We start from the raw sequence: 21417 nt of genomic DNA on the forward strand, positions 1-21417 counted from the left end.
TGCAGCCTATGAATGCAGAAGAACGAAAAAGGAGAAACTTTGCTCGTGATTTGTCCCAGGCAAGCATTGTAATAGTATATTTTATATAGTTTCCGGTTGAAAGTCGTTTTTGGAACACTGGTAAAAAGACAACAAGGGATGCTACTCTTGTACCGCCCTGCTTATTCGCATGTGCTCGCAGACGACAGCTGAGGAAACATGACTTCGATGGATGATATTCGCAATAAAGTCAGGCTGTTAGAGCATGGAGTTGATCATGTAAGTTTGTTGAGAGCATAGCTTTGGAAATATGAACTTCATTGATAACATTACCAAACAGAAATAGTGAAACAAGAACTGAGACTGAGAGAGACCCCAGCTTGTGTCAAGCTCTCTCTTTCTCTCTCTCTCTCTCTCTCTCTCTCTCTCTCTCTCTCTCTCTCTCTCTCTCTCTCTCTCTCTCTCTCTCTCTCTCTCTCTCTCTCTCTCTCTCTCTCTCTCTCTCTCTCTCTCTCCCTCCCTCCGACTCTTTTTATCTCTTAGCGGCAGAGGTTTTATTTTGTGCAAGACTGAGCAGCTACATTTTCTGTATGCTCAGATAGGTAGTGCCTGATTTTGGCTGTAGCTTTGAGTATTTTAGTTTTTACAGTTGTTTGTACTAATTGTGTGTGTTGCAGGTTCACAGTTCTGCATTTCCAGGCAACTACCCAGGCTATGATGATGATTGGAGCAAAGAAAAGTTTGAACGGGTGAGAAATGACTGAACATAGTAGGTAAAGAGAGACTGAACAGGAAAATGGAAATAAAACTCTTCCTAGTTAAAATTAGTATTACTAAATATAGTCCAGAAAAAAATGTTGAAAACATTACATTTACAGCAAATGTCATTTAAGTATCAGTTTTGAACAATGTTAGTGTTTCGTAATGTATGTCTGTCCAACTCCAAGAGGTCGTTTCAAAAGATAATGAAATAGTGCCTTTGCCGACAGAAATTGTCTACAGATTATGTGTGTTTGGGTAGGTTTTTATGTGTATGCGTATTCTGGAACAAAATCTCTTCTTTTGTTTCAAATTAATCATGATTGTGATAAAAAGATAAAAAAAATTGTGTGTGTGTAGAATTTCAAGATCCAAATAATTCACATAACAAACGAAGTGAAGAGACACACTGGAATTGGGATGGACCTGGACTACATTGATGAAATGGAATTTGACATGATTGGCATTGATGCTGCCATTGCTAATGCCATCCGAAGAATTTTAATAGCAGAGGTAAGATCGAGTCATGTTTGTATGTTTGAAGACTTGTGTGTATATGATTTAGAGTGAAGCTGTTTGCATCTTGTTTCAAAGATATCTTTTTTTTTCGTGATTGACATTCGCTTTTCAAATTTCTTCGTCTTCAAGTGTGAATTTCAGTTTGACATAAATATTATTGGTAGGGATAATTTTTGTGGTTGGTAAAACGGCATCCTAACACCTGTAATGTATTTGAACTCTGAAGCCTGTTCAGGCATGTTTCATTTTATGATACGAGGTTGAACATTTTATCTTTTAAGAGTAGCTTGTATTGTTAGGAGAAAAAAAAAAGAATATGGTTTAGGGTAACCCAACCGACCCTATTTTTTCCCGCCGACCGTAAAACTTTTTTCGTTTCTCAAAAAAACACAAACTTTTGCCACATTTTGCAAACCATACCGAGACTAAAGGTAGTAATCTCCTTTGAACTCGACATCACACGTGACACTGACAGTGACAAAATGGTGTTTGTGATGTTTTCATATTTTTTTGAGGTCAACTAAAAAAAAATTAAAAAGTCGACCTACCGACCCCATTTTTGTTGATCACGTTACCCTAAACCAACTTTTGTTGTTGTTTTGCCTAATAACCTCCCTTTAAAGACCCCCCAATGTAAGACTTCCACACTTCTAAGACCTTGTTTTTTCAGACTTTCTTGTAATAACATCTGTAAATTTACCTCCATTTTAAGACTCCCTTCTTTTTAAGATTTGATTTTCTCAGATTTGTTTAGGTCTTAACACTAACAGGGGTGGTTCAACTGTAATACATTTGCCGTGTGACTTGGAATAATAGGCCGTAAAAAGTAGGATATGCGCCGAAATGGCTGCGATCTGCTGGCCGATGTGAATGCGTGATGTATTGTGTAAAAAAAATTCCATCTCACACGGCATAAATAAATCCCTGCGCCTTGAATATGTGTACGATATAAATTGCATAAAATAAAAAATAAAAATAAATCCCTGCGCTTAGAACTGTACCCACGGAATACGCGCGATATAAGCCTCATATTGATTGATTGATTGATGTTTAATATGACGTGTTGTGCAGGTTCCCAGCATGGCAATTGAGAAGGTTCATATCTACAACAACACGTCCATCATTCAAGATGAAGTTCTCGCTCATCGTCTGGGTCTGGTTCCCATCAAGGCTGACCCACGCCTCTTTGAATATGCACAACCAGGTAATACCAGGAGATTGGTTCCCAGAACTCTCACTTACTCAATTGCACATGTCGTATGCATGTAGAGCGCTTACTTCCCTTGCTTTCTCAGATCATGAAATGAACACTTTGATTTTACAAGAATGACCATGATGACATCAGCACTCCTCTAAATTTGAAGTGCTTAGGCCAACAAAAAAATAGGTCTGTTTACGGTAACATAGGCCAAAAAAATAGGGTCGGTAGGTCGGGATTTTTTTATTATTTTTTTTTTTTCCAAAAAACCATATTTTTACGTTATTTTGCAAAAAAACAAAAGGGTTTTTTGTTTTTTTCCCCCAAATCCAAAAAAAAAGTCTAGGGTCGCGCGAAAAATTAGGGTCGGTCGGGTTACCGTAAACAGACTATTTTTTTTTGTTGGCCTTACCTAGTTACCAAAATCTCTCCATGCTGTGTGTTAATGTATGTCACTATGTGTAATGATAAAGCGTTGTCACTCACGCAAAATCTGCATGATTAATACAATATTATACACAAATAAGGCTTTGTAAACTTTCCACAACAGTAAAAATAATGATTATCAGGCACACGTGTGTGTGTATGTGGCTTTTATCTCACTTCCACAGGTCTGATTGAAACAACATACACATGCAAATGTTGCTCTTGGGTATGATAAATGTAGTATCTACCTTTCAGTTTGATGACAGGCCACCTTGCAATGTGGGGACACTTTTGGCTGGTCCCAAGGGAGTTTTCATCACAGGTACCACTGTACTGTGAAGCAAATATCACCTGCCATTTGTTGCGTTATGTGCAGGGGCTGAAGACGAGGGCACAGAGGAAGACACGTTAGAGTTTCGTCTCAAAGTGAAATGTACGAAGAATCCAGCCGCTCGCGACTCAACAGACCCAGACCAAATGTACCGCGACCACAAAAGTAAGCTTTTCGACAGTTTAGCACTCTTCCACAAGACAATTCTGCAGTCATCTGCGATTGCTCTGGAAACCTTTGACGATAATTTGTTGGCATGGTTGCTAAAAAAACAAATATGACTAGCTGACTTGGTCACATAAGACTGTTGTTAGACGATTTTCAGAAATAACTGTCGGGTTGATATGGGTTGTGAAAGAGTGAGTACCCTTGCTTTTGCTCGGACAAATATTAAAATGTGCTTCCTGGTCACGTGTTAGAGACACACCCCCTAGCTAGTGACTGGCCTACAATGTCACATGGGGAAACTTTCCCACGTGACCACTAGCGAGAGGGTTTGTCAATATTTGTCCAAACAAAAGCAATAGTACTCACTCTTTCACAAGCCATCCAAACACGACAGACTTATTTTGAGAATTCGTCTATTGTTATTGCATTTCATATTAATATTTTTATTTATATATAAAAAGGAACTCTGCGTTATTAGTCGTCGTAGTAAGAGCTCATAATTATACTTTCTGACAAGTAATGAGAGAACTCAACAAGTTACTTTCAGGACCAGGTGACCAATTTCTTTGTTACTTGAATCCGTTTAGGAGTCTCAGTTATCATCTAATTGCTTTTGTTTTATTTCAGTCACGACAAAATATTTTGAATGGCTTCCAAAAGGAAATCAAGAACATCTGGTATGTAAAGTTATTTTTCTTTCTTTTTATACAGAGTTACATTTCAAACAATTGTAGCTGAAAATGCGTTTTGATTGTGTGAACAGCTCAGATCATGGGTCAATGAAGTGTTGCACAGACGTCAAAAACAAAGTACAAGATATTGCACTGTAAGTGGTACCACACGTTGCTCAGTGTCTGTAGGAAGCTACACGGTGAAAATAGAAAAAGAAAAACACGATTCTTGACTTTGATGGGCTTTTTCTGCTCGTAAACACACATTCTTCTGCTCATCACAGCATGCCCCATTATTGAGTTTAAAACACCAATTAAATTTGTTTTGAATAAAACTCACAATTTTACAAAAAGAATTTAGAGACCTGAATCAATTAGGTATATCATACTTAGTTTGACTTTTGCAAAACTAAATAATTACACATACAAATTCTGTATACAAATTCTGGAAGTTTATTGAAAAATTTATATTTCGTAATTTAGAAATTAAGGTTGTTTTGAAAGTTAGTGATGTTTTATTTGGTATGCATTTTGTAATGGTGAAAAAGGCAACTATGTATAAATTGAACCACATTATCTTAATCGGAAAGATGTGCGTTAGTATATATAAAAAAACAAATTCGTTTTTACCGTTGGAAAGTATTTTTGATAGGCAGTTACAGATAAGAAGCATTTTTGTGTGAGTGTTCGAAGAACAAAACGTTAAAGAAAAGTTAGCTTGTTGTAATCGATAAGTTGTATTTAATTCATTGTATGAGATATTGTTAATTGTTGTATTTAACTCATTGTATGAGATATTGTTAATTGTTGTTATTTATTTGAATAAAATTGTTGGGAAAAAAAAAAAAAAAAAAAAAAAAAAAAAAAAAAGTAATTACACATTTAATTGAATCAGTCAGACAGACGGAGACATAGAGAGACAGACAGAGGGCAAACAAAAATCTGAGAAAGAAACCCCTTTAAAAATGTTACCATGTTTGAAATGAAACATCGCAAGGTGAAGCCATAATTCATCACCTTTCAGTATGACGTCATGAGCGTGTTCCACACTTGAAATGACGTGCTTTTGGAGCTTGGAAGTATAATTTCCATTCAACGATCCGAGTTTGTTAAGTTTGAGCATATTTTCAACGTCAAACACCATGAAACTATATATATTTGGAATCAGAAAATGATAAGGAATAGATAGAAGTTGTTTTTAAGTGTCTTTTTTCATAAATAAAGATAGTGGTTATTTATCGGTTTTCTTCATTTTTAAGCATAATTATCAATACAAAACAACAAAACTATATAGTTTTAGATACAGGACGCAATAGGGAATACACCAATATAAATTTTCTGTTTCAAATATTAGTTTTTAAAAATTTGAAAAAATGACATATTTCGAACAAACATTTCAATAACAAAACTTTAAGTGACCAGGCTGAAATGCAATCCCATAATCCGGCCTAGATCTGAGATTGTGTGATAAGAAATTCGATCAAATTGATGAAAAACTGTAACTGTGAAAGTGCTGCCTCGACCTTTTGGCAAACGGTAAAATATGACGTCATCAAACTGTCCTATCAATAAACGGAAAAACCTATGAGAAAATCCAGTCAAAAATATCCATATCAAATTTCATAAAGATCCACTCAGTAGTTTTTGAGATATGATCTGCAGTGTGAAAAAAACCAATCTCACGCCCATAACGCAAACTCATTTGGTCGTGTTCTGCCGATACTATAATGTTTTTCTTTCCTAAAACACACTATAATAGTAGCCCTTCCCAATGTCTATGCTAAAACTGACTTGTCTGTGTTGTCAATGATTTTGCTACAGTGTGAGAGCAAAAAGTCTAACAAATCTCACGCCCATAACGCTGTGACACGAAAACTCATTTGGTCGTGTTCTGCCGATACTATAATGTTTTTCTTTCTTAAAACACACTATAATAGTAGCCCTTCCCAAATGCAATGCTAAAAATGACTGGTCTGTGTTGTCAATGATTTTCTGCGAGAATGCGATCTATCTGTTTGTCGCAAAGACCGTGTGACACGAAAGTTATGAGCGGAAGACAAATCTTCTGAGTGCAATTACGTTTCAGAAGAGAGTTGGTTAAAACAGTTTATCACTCAGACACGCAAAGGAACACTATAACTTTATTATTCAGGCCATATTTGCTTTCCTTTGTCATGTATGAAAGTACTGGCCTTGGTTGAAGAAAGTGACCTGTCGCTGTGCAACAAATTTGTCGCCATTTTCCGCCGTGTTTTGTAAATAAAACGTGTTTACTACCCACACATACAAAACGATGTTGTTGGTTCTTTTTATTTTCTTATTGTTTCATTCATGCTTAGAAGTTTAGTATGCTTTGTTTTCTTCTCAATTCAATGGATGGCTATAAAATAAGCATTTAAATGTGAAGGTGTTAATATTACCCATGATCTGAGCCGTTCACTTGTATGTCTGAGCATTCGTTTCTGCAGTTTATGCTTTTTCAGTTATTTTACACACCGGGGTTAATAATTAATTTAATGAATTAATTTCATATGAACTACAGTCAGTTCGTATAAAGTGTACTTTGTCTTGTGTTTGAGTGCACTACTTGATTTGATGGTTTGGTTCCAGGGTAACATTGGTCCTGTGCGTGATAATATTCTTCTGGCAAAAATGAGACCAGGCCAGGTATGTGTGTGGAATATGTCGGTTTTGTGGTTGCTTTGAACAAAAGATTGCAGTAAATTTCACTACCTATTTTATTCATGTTTTTATTACTTAGTTAGTGGAAGAATTTGTTGTAATATTTGATGGTGTATGCTTTTAATTAAGCGTTGTTGACTATGAATGTAGATGAAAATGCTTGTATAACCGTGTTTTAATTTAATTTTAAATGTGTCAAGCGCAAAGAGCATAATTGTAAAGTTATGATGTTGCGCTATATAAATGCTCATTTATTATTATTATTATTATACAGAGAATGCAGACAGATCTCTTTCATTTCACCTGCAGTATTTCTGTTCCTCCTGTTCTGTCTTCATTTGTTTTGCCTCCCTTTTTCATGACTGTTTGCTCCTCGTAATTTGAATCATAGTGTGATATTTTTGTAATCTTGGAACATGACATTTTACATGGGTGAAAGTAGCCCGTCAATTGACTGAAATCCGTCAATCTGAAAATAAGTCTGACGGAAATTCCGTCAATCCGCAATTTTTATTAAAAAAAAAAAAAAAAATTATTATTATTTTTTTTTTTTAATATTTAAGCGGAACGCGTTTTTGAACTGCTATGCGGTAAACCCCGTAGGTGAGGTTTCTTCGCTTTCGGATTCGCTCTGCATCACGATAAAAAAAAAAGTTCTGGCGTTTTGGCAGGCATTATGAAGTGGTGACACGATTTCTGCGACAAAGATACCGGTTTTGACGGAAAACGCATGGACAGATCTTATTGATGCTGGTCTAGCCAACAAATGGCGATGGGACTGGTTGGAGTTCATGAAACTAAAACTGTGTGTGATAAGTTTGGTGCTTGAAACTCAAGTGCTTTTCCTTGAGAACTTTGCACTATAAGAGATGCTACTGCTTAGTTGCTACTTTGTGCAGTGCTACATCATGCTGTTTGCATGTGTGACATTCTGTTTCATCATTTATTTCAATGCCAGTCTGGCAATGTTTGCTTCTTATAATTAAATATTTCGAACTTTTATTTCAGTTGTTCAGTTGTTCAGTTTCTATTTCATTTAGTAATTGGCTGTTGTCAATGTTAATTGTTATCCATTGTGTCGTTGTGTTGGAAGATGCAAGTGTGAAAAGATACAAAAGAAAAATGATTACTTCTGTGAATTGTTTTGATTTTGTTTACCCTTTTTACCATATCATTAGAATCTGAAGGTATTTTTTTGACCTGCATGATAGTGACAAAAAGTGTATTTTTTTGCCAGGAAAGGCCACAAAATCACAATGTATAATGCAAAAATTCGTTTTCGGCCGGGGGGCGTTGCCCCCCTAGACCCCCTAACGGGGCCCTGCCCCGTACCCCGCCAGGGCCTGGGCGGCCCCTGGACCCCTGCCTCAAAAAATTTTCAGTCAATTTGATTTTCATAGCTTTCACCCATGATTTTATGTTTCAGCTGTGAATAAAGATTGTGGCATAAAATATTGTCATCAGGTATTTGCAGTACATGTATCTTTCAGTGGAGAACATTAGCCTCTACTTATACTTGTTAAATTTAAGGCAGTTTTAAATGGACATTACACTTACAGATCAATATTTTTCCTCTATATTTTAAATTGATTTGCTTATTTTTCTTTTGTGTCTTTAAAACACCCTCTGTTTTTCTCTTTGTACATAGGAGCTAGACCTTCGGCTGTTTTGTGTCAAAGGTGTTGGTAAAGATCACACAAAATTTTCACCAGTAGGTAAGTTTATACTTGAAATCATGAGAGGCACTGTGGATGTATGTGTATGAATTTTCGTTTGCAATTTATGTTGTGTATATGAAACAGCTTCACCCCTAATACAACTTAACTTCTTTGTAACACATGCAACATTCTGTAAATATGAAAAAATATGGCAGCGTTGTTCCCAGGCCTCGGTCTTCAGACATTGGCCCCTTTAAAACCTTGCCTTTTCAGATTTTCTGTTCATTACTTTTGGGAATGTACTTATATTTTAAGACAGCAGTACCTCCATATTAAGGCCTGATTTTCTCAGATGTTTGGAGATCATAAGGCCCCAAAAAAAATAGTCTGTTTACGGTAACCCGACCGACCCTATTTTTTTTCGCGCGACCCTAGACTTTTTTTTTGCAAAATAACGTAAAAATATGGTTTTTTGGAGAGAAAAAAAATCCCGACCTACCGACCCTATTTTTTTGGCCTATGTTACCGTAAACAGACCTATTTTTTTTTTGGCCTAAAAGGGAGGTTCCACTGTATTTTTAAGCTCTTTGTGTTGAAGTGTTAACTGCCTACCTTAGATTCTAAACAAGACTTTTTGACATCCTAATTTTAACTTGACCAGCAATGATATTAATCATAATGTATTTATTATCATAACGGACAAATGAGTATATATATGTATGTGGATATGAATGTGAGGGTGCGGGTATGGATGTGTGTGGTTTGGGTTATGTGTGTATTGATGTGTGCATGTTATGTGTTTTGAAAGTGAGATTAAATTACATATTCCTACTCCGAATCACATGTAGCATTGACACAATCGGAGATGCTAGGTTCTGAAAAGGCTAACCGTCTAAGGGAAGCAACCCCAACCACAAAAAGTGTAAACGTAGCCATGGTAATGACCATACACCCGGGGAGTTACCTCCCATCGTGCATGCCATGTCACTACTGCTACTGAACACGTGGTTCATATCATTCGACCTTACAGCTTTCGAGGGAGCAGGTTGTTGAATTTTGGGCTCCCCTGTGGCTGCGCTGTTTGGTGTTGTTTTGACACCCACCGGCCACGTTACCGTCTATCTTGCCTCCTGCTTCGTAGTTGGTGAGCTCTTTCCATTTTGGTCATTATTTTGACAGGAAATTTGTTGTAGTTGCTGATTTTCGTCCGTGTTTGGACCTGTGATATTTCAGTGACTACTGTTGGCCGCCATTTTTGTTGTCAGCATGAGTTGACAGATTTTTGTGGCTAGGCCGATGTATTTTGGAGGTAAACGTAATTTTACCTTCTTACTTGCTTGCTGCTTTGTTTAGTTGGTAAGCTTGTTCCTTCTTGTCTTTGGTTTGACAGGAATTTATCTATAGTTGCTGACTTTTTGTCCGTTTGGACTCCTAAATGCGTTTCAGTAACTTATCTTGTGGCCGCCACTTTCGGTTGCTCAGCTTTCCTGACAGCTTATTTATGTGGCTAGGCCTATGTTATGGTGAGGTTCTCCTTACTTTACCTGCGTTTTTGCCTTCTGCTTTGTTAGTTGGTAAGCCATTTCATATTTCGTCATTACTTTGACAGGAATTTTTGTTATTGCTTAATTTTCGTCCGTTTTGGACTTCTAAATTTTGTCCAGTAACTTATCGCTTGGCCGCCATTTTGTGTATCAGCGTTGCTGACAGTGGTTTACTTGGCTAGGCTTTAGCAGGTATCTACCAGTCCGTAGGACTGGTCGTGGTTTCGGATTTAACATGTTTGTTATGTTTTGTTCGTTACTCTTTCTGCCTCGAACAAACACTTTGTGGGGCAGTCATATACTGTTGTACGTCCTGTTTCTTCTCCTCGCCTTCTCTGCCGTTAGCAGATCAGGTGTTGCAGGTGTCTGCTTTATCTTTGTGAAGAAATTTTCGCGTTCCAAGCCTGCGTCTTCCGTTGGTCCCGCTGTCTGTGGGCGACGTCACCTTGTTGGCTTCTTTGACGCTTCCGGCCGAGACGTTGTCTAGGGCGGATGTTTTGCTTCTTCGTCTTCTACCGCTGTGGTTGGCGATTCAAGTAAGTCGAGCTGGTCCACAGGCCCTCGTGAGGCCGTCGGACAGTCCCTGCTGGGACACAGCTCTTTTCGGCGGGTTCACGACCCGCAAACCCCTGTTCAGTCGCACCCTGGCTTCACTGAAGACCATTGTGTGGCTGAGCAATGGCGGCAGTTGGTTCCGGCTACTTCTCCGACGTACGCACCCGCTGGGGTCGTTTCCGGAGTTGTCTAGCCGTTTCCGACTGCTGCGCTTCCGGCACTCGCCGGAAGCATAGGTCCCCCGATGTACGCACCCGCTGTGGTCGTTTCCGGGGTTGACCAGGTCCCCCGATGTGCGCACCCGCTGTGGTCGTTTCCGGGGTTGACCGGACGTTGCCCCCCGGGCATTCGTCCTCTGTTCAGTCGCACCCTGGTTTCCTCGAAGACCATTGTGTGGCGGAGCAGTGGCGGTAGCCGTTTCCGGCGCTGCGCTTCCGGCACTCGCTGGAAGCATAGGTCCTCTGACGTACGCACCCGCTGTGGTCGTTTCCGGGGTTGACCGGACGTTGCCCCCCGGGCATTCGTCCTCTGTTCAGTCACACCCTGGCTTCCTCGAAGACCATTGTGTGGCGGAGCAACGGCGGTAGCCGTTTCTGGCGCTGCGCTTCCGGCACTCGCTGGAAGCATAGGTCCTCTGACGTACGCACCCGCTGTGGTCGTTTCCGGGGTTGACCGGACGTTGCCTTTTAGGGCATTCGGGCTTCCGGCCTCCGTCCTCGCATTCGGCGCTTCCGCTTTTCGCGGTCTCGTCTGGTGCTTTCCGGCTCCACCCGGATTTACTGCTCCTTTCGCTTCCACTTCCTCCCGGATGTCGGTAGCTGAGGAGCAACGCCAGCCCTTCGGGCAGGTGGTGTCTCAGCTCTGGCCGATGTAGTCAGCGTTTCAACCTTCGGTTGTCGCGTCGACTGCCGTTCCGGTGCCTGCGGCTGCAGACTTGCCGTCTTCTCTCTCTTAGCCTGGTCGAGGCATGAGTTAGGACGACGTCGGGGGGGACGGATTTCCGGTTTTCCGGTTATGCCGTTTCACCGGCCTTCCACCAGCACGTGGACTTCGGTTTTTTCGCCGGTTGTGTCGGACATTCAGTCTGTCGTCAGCGATTCCACACGTGCTGGTTATTGGGAAAAAGGCTTAACGCTGTCCTCTAAGCTGCGGCAGAGGTCACGTCGAAGGTTTTCCCGGGCGGGGCTTCGGCCTCCTACACTTCCTGTCTGGAAGCATAGGTTCTCCATCACAAGCGCACGTAGTGGCTTGTCTGGGGTTGATCGAGGACTGGCCTACGGGCGTTCGGGTTCCGGCCCCAGTCCTCTTCTGGTCTGTCTCACTCTTGTTCCGTCGTGGGCATTTGTGTTTCACCAGTGCGGCAGCCGTTGTCGGCGTGGTGTTTCCGGTTTTACTGGAAGCATAAGTCCTCCATTTCAAGTACACGTTGCGGTTTTGACTGGAGTTGACAGAGGACTGGCCTACGGGCGTTCGGGCTTCCGGCCTCAGTCTACTCTATGCATCTTTCGCTTCCGTTTTTTGCGGTTTTGTCTGCTGCATTTCCGGCTCTGTTCGGATACACTTCTCCTCTTCCTGACACTCCTTCGGAGGTCGGTGGGTGAGGAACAGCGGCTGGCCTACGGGCATTTAGGCTTTTAGCCTCAGCCGGGGCAGTCTTCACTTTACCTGTTGGGTGTTGCGTTTACTGCCTAGTCAGTTCGGGTGGCCCTGGACGTTTCCCCTATTCACGACCGTCAGTAGGGGGATAAGTCAGGTCTTTTTCCGGTTGGATGGTTTTCCGGTTTCCGGTCATCTCATTCATCAGTTTACCACCAGCAACTGTGACTTCGGTTTGCGTTCGTAGCTGAGCTATTCTGGTTCTCAGTCTTTAGTCAGCAATCGAACACGTTCTGGATTTCCGTCGCAGCTCAAGCTTCGGCTCAGGATTTCCCTTGGGTGCATCGACATTGGTGGCTTCCTTGTTGGTTGACTTTGTTGTCGATGTCGGACTTCCGTTCCGTGAAGATAGGATGTTTTTTCTACTTCCGGTTCCTTAGTCACCTTTTGTAGGTACCACGGTTTGCAGGTTTTGGCTAGGCCATCTCCTCCCGAAGGTGGTATCTCTAGTGTTTTGGTTCTGCCGCTGTTTCTACTATGGTTCAGTTCCGGAACATGCTCAGCCTTGGCTGGCTTCGGCTACACGGGCTTCACCTTTTGTTCCTTCTTGCTTATTCAGCCTTTGGAACTTGCCTCCTTTCTCTACTCTGTTGGCCAGCCCTTGCTAGGGTGAGCATGGAGCAGATGAGGCTGCCCTTCCTTCTCTACGCTCGTACGGCGGGTGTCGGAGGGACTCGTTTCTTTCGCGTTCTCAGTTCCCTGAACAGTCAAAGAGAGTCGCTTAAACTTTGCCTGCAGTAGAGATTCAGTCGAGTAGAGATCACCAGGTCTCTGACTGCTTTACAAAGGTTGAAGGAAGGTAGGGCTAGCATACTCAGAAACATGCTTAGCAGAAGCATGCTCATTCCTCTGGTTAAGCTAAGCTGGCAGCCAATAGGCAGCCTTGGCCGGGCAACAGCCATTCCACGTTGCGGCGATGGTGGTTGTTGCCTTCCCGTTTCTTGTGGCTTGTGGGGTTCTCTGGCTTCAGGTTACCCCTGTTTGGCCACAAACGTTCGGACTTTGGTCCTTGTTGTCTTTCATCGAGTCGGACTCTGTCTTTCTCTAGTGATCAGACGCGTTCTGGTGTTTCGTCCAAACTTAAGGTTCACTTGAGTTGGCCTCGGAAGTAACATTCAGGTTTTCCTGAGGGGGCATTGTCTTGGACAATGGATGTTTGAGGAGTAGTTCTTTGTGGCTTTCCTCCTCTCTCTCAGGTTTTGGCTACTCTTCTCCTTCGGGCAGAGGTTTAGTTAAGGTTCGGTTCCTGTGACTTCAGTCTTGGGCCTTTCCTCTCTTCTTCCTCATCTTAGTATGAGGCGAGTCCGGATGACGTCCGTTGGGTCGGGTTTCCTTACAGTCGCCCGGCTACAAAAGGCAACTTTGTCTAGGGCGGTTGTCCGTTTTTCTCCGCGTTGGACTCTGTCTTCAGACAGGGACAGACGCGCTCTGGGTTTCTGGCCAAGCTCAGGTAGGCTCTTGATTTGGCTAGGAAGTTAACTGCCTGTTTTTTCCCTGAGAACTCTGGTTTCGGGAGTCTTATGGCTGGCTGGCTTCACGGTTACGTTTACCAGTCTTGGTTTTCTGCTTTCGGTTTTTGATTCACTCTCGATTACCTTCAAGCAGACTGTTTTGGGAACATTCTGGCTTTTAGCCATTTTGTTTATGGTTGCCAGTCACATCGGTTTTTGACCACCGTGGGTCCTCACTTCCGGTAGCTTACGCACAGTCGTAAGTGGCTGCTGTCGGGTGCTACCTCTCTCCCTGCGTTCGCAGGGACTGGTAGGGGATGACTGGCGACCTTCTATTTGTGAGTTTTCTCTTCGAGGTGGACTCTGGTACTTAGTGCTTGGATGTCTCTCTCTCGCTCTTTCGTGGGGATTGGTCACTCTTATTTTGAGCTGACTTCTTTCTCACAAGCCTTTTGGGCTTTACTACATCCCAAGGTTTGCAGACTTTGGCATGGTTGTCTTAAGGTCACCGCGGGGGTTCGTCCTTCTCAGTTGAGGGGACAACCTTACGCACGGATCTTCTCAGGACATTAGCATTTCCTTCCAATAAAAGGGGGGGGGGGAAGCTTGTCTTTCCCTTGGCTCGCCAGGGTTATTAATCCAAGGCTTGGGTCTATTCCTGTGCTGTTTTTTACGGCTAGGAGATTGGAAGAAGTGCTGAGCACAGCTTTCTGGATCTCTGAGGTTGTCTCTTTCGCTTTGCCTGAGATACTTCTCGGCTGTCAATCAGGACTTTCCTTGGTTCCCTCACTGCCTGTTGGCAGTGGGCCAGCCCTGGCAAGGGCTTTTGAGTGGGTTAGATTTTCTTTCCCACTGGGACCGCCCTGATTCTTTGGCAGCGGTCCAGGTTTTTGGCAAGGTTTTTTGAGTGAGTTAGATTTTTCTTTCCCACCGCCTTGTTGTTGTAATCTGCTACATGTGATTCGGAGTAGGAATATGTAATTTAATCGAAAATTTTATTGTAAATTTTCATTTAATAAATATACCTACCCGAATCACATAGTATATTCCCTCCCGCCAACCCCGCTTTTGATTTGGAGAATTTATTCTTTAGGTCGAATGATATGAACCACGTGTTCAGTAGCAGTAGTGACATGGCATGCACGATGGGAGGTAACTCCCCGGGTGTATGGTCATTACCATGGCTACGTTTACACTTTTTGTGGTTGGGGTTGCTTCCCTTAGACGGTTAGCCTTTTCAGAACCTAGCATCTCCGATTGTGTCAATGCTACATGTGATTCGGGTAGGTATATTTATTAAATGAAAATTTACAATAAAATTTTCGATTTTATGTGATGTTACATGTATTTGTGAATACAAGCCTAAGGACAAATTTCTGTTTGTCTTACATTCTAATAATACAGTTGTATTGAATTGAAATTGATATGTTTTTTCAGCCACAGCATCTTACCGCCTGTTGCCAAGCATTGAGTTGTTACGCCCTGTGGAAGGGGCAGATGCAGACAAACTTCAGCGCTGTTTTTCTCCAGGTGTGATAGGCCTGACCACGGGCAAGAAAGGTGAGAAGATTTTGTGGAGACTGCTTAGGGCGGGGATGTAGTTCAGTCGGTAGCGCGCTGGATTTGTATCCAGTTGGCCGCTGTCAGCGTGAGTTCGTCCCCACGTTCGGCGAGAGATTTATTTCTCAGAGTCAACTTTGTGTGCAGACTCTCCTCGGTGTTCGAACACCCCCGTGTGTACACGCAAGCACAAGACCAAGTGCGTTCGAAAAAGATCCTGTAATCCATGTCAGAGTTCGGTGGGTTATAGAAACACGAAAATACCCAGCATGCTTCCCCCGAAAACGGCGTATGGCTGCCTAAATGGCGGGGTAAAAAACGGTCATACACGTAAAATTCCACTCGTGCAAAAAACACGAGTGTACGTGGGAGTTTCAGCCCACGAACGAAGAAGAAGAAGAAGAAGAAGTGGAGACTGCTTTTATACTGTTGTGCATTTTGTGTAATTCAGACACTTGTACAATGTGATTGGTGTGGCGTATGTTCAGAAATCATCATGATTTTTGTCTGAAGTCATGCAATGTCTCACTAAAAAAAAAAAAATTTAAACCCTGTGGGCTTGTTTTCTAAAATAATGATTATTAGTTGTGTGGTGTCTATGTAAATCAATAGAACACTGTTTAGACTATCTAGTATTTGGAAGTGTTGTGAGTTTGTCTTTGTCTGCATACTAAGCAGAAATGTGTCTACACAGTATGTTAGAGCTATGCTGTGTGTGTGGTTTTTGAGTCACTTGAGAAAAAGTGACTCTATGTAATCGGTCAGTGTTAGTCTGTCCGGCCGGCCGTCCGGCCGGCCGTCCGTAGACACCACCTTAACGTTGGACTTTTCTCGGAAACTATCAAAGCGATCCGGCTCATATTTTGTTTAGTCGTGACCTCCAATGACCTCTACACTTTAACGATGGTTTCGTTGACCTTTGACCTTTTTCAAGGTCACAGGTCAGCGTCAAAGGAAAAATTAGACATTTTATATCTTTGACAAAGTTCATCGGATGTGATTGAAACTTTGTAGGATTATTCTTTACATCAAAGTATTTACATCTGTAGCCTTTTACGAACGTTATCAGAAAAACAAGGGAGATAACTAGCCTTTTCTGTTCGGCAACACACAACTTAACGTTGGGCTTTTCTCGGAAACTATAAAAGTGACCGGGCTCAAATTTTATGTGAACGTGACTCCCAGTGACCTCTACACTTTGACGTCTGCTTTGGTGACCTTTGACCTTTTTCAAGGTCACAGGTATGTCTTGAAGGAAAAAAATTGAAATATCATATCTCTGAAACTATTCATCGGATTTGATTCAAACTTTATAGGATTATTCTTTACATCAAATTATTTACATCTGTATTGTGTTGTGAATAGCAATTTCTTCCTGTCCATCTTCTTCTTCTTCTTCTTCTGCGTTCGTGGGCTGAAACTCCCACGTACACTACGTGTTTTTTTGCACGAGTGGAATTTTACGTGTATGACCGTTTTTACCCCGCCATTTAGGCAGCCATACGCCGCTTTCGGGGAATTCCTGTCCATCTGATGCCTCATATAATATTCAGAACTGCGAAAGTGACTCGATCGAGCGTTTGCTCTTCTTGTTATGGAATGTATCTGTGTTTTAAGATGTTTACCATTTGCAGGTAAGAAGAAGGCCTTTGTAGCAGACGCCAGACGAGACACGATCAGCCGCGAGGTGTTCAGGCACGAAGAGCTGAAGGATGCAGTGAAGCTGGAGAGAATGAGGGATCATTTCATTTGTAAGTTGTTGAGAAAACAAAGGTTCCTCTGTATGAATATCTTAGGTTTTTAAAAGAGAGGGAGTTAAAATGGAGGTTGATATATAGAAATAGGGAATAGGAGGAGGAACATTGGGGGGGAGGCGAGGGGAGATTCTTGTCTTGTAATGTTTTTACAAAGAGACATGGGTTTTTCTCCAGAGCTGTGTACCTTCTTCTTCAGCGTTCCAGAATTTTCTGGTGAGGTGTGAGCTCGTTTGCCCATTTGGGTTCCCCACACTATACTCTGAGAGCATAGTCAGCTTCACTCCGCTTTCGTTGAGTAGGCATGCTGGGTATTTCCGTGTTTCCATAACCCACCGAACTCCGACATGGATTACAGGATCTTTTCCGTGCGCACTTGGTCTTGTGCTTGTGTGTACACACGAAGGGGGTTAAGACACTAGCAGGTCTGCACATAAGTTGACCTGGGAGATCGGAAAAATCTCCACTCTTAACCCACCAGGCGGCAGCGACCGGGATTCGAACTCACGACCTCCCGATTAGGAGGCCGACATCTTACCACCACGCCACTGCGCCCGTCGCTGGGTACCATTTTGTGACATGAATTTTCAGTCCTTTAAATTATTATAACGTAAAATAAATGGCAACTAGAATTATCATCTTAACTTGTTGCAGCTAGATAGTGACACATACATGCAACAAAAAACATAATATATTTTTGTCTTCTTTTTGTTCAGGTTTTTGTTTTCAAATCCATGTCACAACTTTTGGTTTCTATGTTACGAAGTTGACTTTTCTTTAAAAACCCTTGTAATTTACTGAACGCAGACAAAAAAACTGAACAGGTATATCTAATTCTTTATTAGCAGGCCAAGGATATATATATATATGGAACCAGTATTTAATAATGAAAAGACTTTCGCACAGTAGTTTATCACTTTTGACTGTCATTGACACTCGAGCACCTTTTATTGCTTTTTTTCGGCCTTAGTTAGTTCCGTGGCTAGCTTCACAATATGTCTGTCTATTCTTTTCAGTCTCTGTGGAATCGGTCGGCGCCCTGCGACCAGAGGTTTTGGTGGTGGAAGCAATCAAAGTCCTGCAGGCCAAGTGCCACACGCTGCTACAGGAACTGGAAGAACAGACTCAGCCAGCAGCATCATAGCTTTGGGATCATTATTTTACCCTATACAGTGGAACCCCCCTTGTAAGACCCGAGAAAACAGGGTCTTCAATCAATCAATCAATCAATGAGGCTTATATCGCGCATATTCCGTGGGTACAGTTCTAGGCGCTCAGCAGTGATGCCGTGTGAGATGAAATTTTATACGGCCAGTAATTGCAGCCATTTCGGCGCATATTTACCTTTCACGGCCTATTATTCCAAGTCACACGGGTATAGGTAGACAATTATTAACTGTGCCAAAGCAATTTTGCCAGGAAAGACCCTTTTGTCAATCGTGGGATCTTTAACGTGCACACCCAATGTAGTGTACACGGGGGGGAGTTCGGACACCGAAGAGAGTCTGCACACAAAGTTGACTCTGAAATAAATTTCCGCCGAACCTGGGATCGAACTCACGCTGACAGCGGCCAACTGAATACAAATCCAGCGCGCTACCAACTGAGCTATATCCCCGCCCCTATATCTTACAGGGGAGAGAGTCTTGGGGGTTCCACTGTTTACATACACGCATTGTTCAGTCTCACGTCCGGTTGGTGAATCAACTTGCTAGAAATACAAGTTGCATGTGTGCTGGATGAAAGGACAGTGTGTTTGCACTCATTCATAATGCAGTGTGAATTAAATGCTGCAGAATCATGGTAAAAGTGAATTGTCAAGAGAAGCCTTGTGAAAGTAAAATCTTGTTTGTACAAAAGAAATGTGTTGATTTTTGACTATTTAGTCACGGTGAACATTTAGAACAGTGATTGTGAGAAAAATTGAAAGATGTTGAATCGTTGTGAAAGTAAAATCTTGTTTGCACAAAAGACGTGTGTTGATTTTTGACAATTAATTTTAGTTGCCTTGACATTAAATTCATAATTGTTGTTGATGTTGTTGTTATATAAAACGGTGACATTGTTTGTTTGGAGTATTTTGTGTGCGTTGTAAATTGTAAATATTGAGGGCCTAAAATTGTATAAAAACCCTGAACATTATAAGAAATGAGATGAATGCATCAAGACAGAGTTTACCTTAGCGATAATGAAAGGAAAAAAACATGCATTGGTCCCAAATAGCATGTCGCTTTGGTAACAGTTCGCGTGTAAGTCGTGCATTTTATCCGGTAAAAAGACAATGGTAACCGGCGGAACCTCACGGCAAGATCACAGGAGTTGTCTTGCGTTATCACCCCAGAAGTGCTCATTGCTCATTCTGTCCAGTGTTATCACCCCAGAAGTGCTCATTGCTCATTCTGTCCAGATAAATGAAGATGAAGTGGACTTTTTTTTTTTTTAATATAATGCCAACGATTTAGGGTATTAACATAAATAATTTATTATTGTAGCAATTAGGTGCATTTATACACTTAGATATGACACGCTAATAGATATTTGTGTGTGTCAGTGTATAAATTAGAGTTAGGTTTGCGACAAATATAAACAAATAACAGGGGTTATTGTATTTTTTTGTTATAAAGGTTTCAATTGGCAATTGGTCGGTCTATGTTAGCGATCGAAGTTCAGAATTTGATTTGAAAACAAAAGGACCAATGAAGAAGGATGCTCCCCGCCTTTAAAAAAGTACAACAAAAGGGTTGTAGTAGCAAAAATAAAAATAAACTTGATGATAATCAGTTGCACCCTTTCAGTTCCCAAAGATTACATCTGTTTATATGTAATAATACATCTATGTACATTTCCGTTCCCAAGTGTATTTTAAGCTTTTTGACATGTTTCTTTTAAGCCTTTTATCTTTCTCTGTCATTTACTGTTCTAAGGTCAATTATTAGAAACACTAGTGAGCAGACGCAGCACTACTTGGTTGTTACTCTTGAGTTGGAATGACTGTGAGTGGATTCTGTTATACTTGTTTTGGACGTGAATGCACACACACGCAAACACACGCACGCGTAGTCTAATTATGATAGTGTTGGTCCGGTGAACGATACCTTCCGCCTGTGGTCAGACGTAGACGGTATCATTGCAAAAGGGAGTCAACTCCACCGCTGTTTGTCGCTGACACTAATACATTATCTCCCTTGCACCGCGCAGCATATTATTTGGAGAAGTCGGGTATCAAGACGACAAGAGTAAGCAAACGTTTCGCTTTTATAGCTGCGGAAGCCAGATAAGCTCTCAGAGTTCAGTTTTGTTGGCACAGTGCTATCACAATATAAATGACAATAACACTTCTGTGTTTTTCAAGAATTTATTCAGTCTCGTACGAATGACAACTGACTGCAACAAAGAAAACAACGAAACCATGATAAGCACGTGCTCTTTTAAAAATGAAACTAGATAACAACTTATCGAGTTGTGATTGCAATAGTACGAACTATAAGTGTTTAAAATGTAAACAAACTAGATTTCTGGCAGTCAAAATAAAGTATTATTACCTCTGTAACGCTTATATTGTCGGAGCGACCGCTACATGGTCGAGACAGTAGTATGGCCGATAGCTCAAGGGAGGCAATTCCTGCCTCACGCGTCTATATACCGAAACGCGGCAATACGGCGCGTTGCATCATAAAATATCAATGTTCTATATCCCCCCCCAAGTCTTTTGGTGGCACGAGATAAAAATACCGAGTGATTTGTTGCGGACATCAATGACTCGGGATGAAATAAAAGACTGAAATAATGATATAATCGAGAAACAAAGTCCACAGTGAAGCATCACTGATCCGGAATGGCAGGGAAAGTTCAACGTTCGCGTCACATATTGATTGGGGAGTTTGTGGTCGCTAGAACATAGTCCGAGAGGTAAGCAGGTGGCATCGATTTGCGGCTTGATCGTCTCGGTTCAACGACCGACTCTGTGGGTGCTTCAGTAGGGGGAGTATGTTCGGTCAAAGGGTGGATGGACCGTCTGGCATGTGGAGCGGACTTGGCCGGCGTTGCATGCGGAGTTGGGCGTGGCGTTGTCGGCACAGATGGGGGAGGTTCCGGATGCGTAGGTCGAGGAGGAGGGGTCTGTGTCCGTGGCACGGGTGGAGCCGGTATCCCTGATGATGGCGTGTCTGGTGTCCCTTGGTCCTTGGGAGGTATTGCGGGTAATTGTTCCTCGTGTGCTGAAGGGCTCCAGGTTGGTGTGTCTGTTACAGCAGGGATGAACTTGCGGAGGAATTTCCTGTTGCGGAGTGTGACTCGGCGGGATCCGTCAAGTCGGATGACATACTGATCGAACTGTTTGACCTCGATGACTGTTCCAGTTTTGTCCCATTTGAGGGGGTACGGACCAGTCTGATTTTGGACCCGTACCTTGTCACCGACGACCAGAGGGGGAAGTGCTCTTGTGTTTTGCTTCAGGCGTTCCGCGCATTTCATGTGGCGATGACGTAAGGCTTCCTCACGGCTAGA

General features: G+C 42.1%; 1 protein-coding gene across 1 annotated transcript; it reads left to right on the forward strand.

Annotated features, from left to right (window-relative positions):
• Nucleotides 1–138: 138 nt before the first annotated feature.
• On the forward strand, nt 139–18113 carry LOC138953585 (DNA-directed RNA polymerases I and III subunit RPAC1-like). The gene is made up of 11 exons (XM_070325437.1): nt 139–258; nt 657–728; nt 1099–1251; nt 2329–2461; nt 3258–3377; nt 4008–4057; nt 6662–6718; nt 8382–8448; nt 15035–15157; nt 16792–16908; nt 17928–18113. Exons 1-11 carry the CDS (start codon nt 199–201, stop codon nt 18053–18055), a joined length of 1080 nt encoding a protein of 359 aa, XP_070181538.1. The 5' UTR covers nt 139–198; the 3' UTR covers nt 18056–18113.
• Nucleotides 18114–21417: the final 3304 nt, after the last annotated feature.

This window comes from Littorina saxatilis, linkage group LG17 (genome assembly GCF_037325665.1).
Source record: "Littorina saxatilis isolate snail1 linkage group LG17, US_GU_Lsax_2.0, whole genome shotgun sequence".
In the NCBI taxonomy this organism is placed as follows: Eukaryota; Metazoa; Mollusca; class Gastropoda; order Littorinimorpha; family Littorinidae; genus Littorina; species Littorina saxatilis.

Coding starts and splice junctions, on each gene's coding strand:
- LOC138953585 (XM_070325437.1), top strand. CDS start 199: ATGACTTCGATGGATGATATTCGCAATAAAGTCAGGCTGTTAGAGCAT. Junction 259..656: donor TAGAGCATGGAGTTGATCAT/GTAAGTTTGTTG, acceptor TGTGTGTTGCAG/GTTCACAGTTCTGCATTTCC. Junction 1,252..2,328: donor GAAGAATTTTAATAGCAGAG/GTAAGATCGAGT, acceptor CGTGTTGTGCAG/GTTCCCAGCATGGCAATTGA.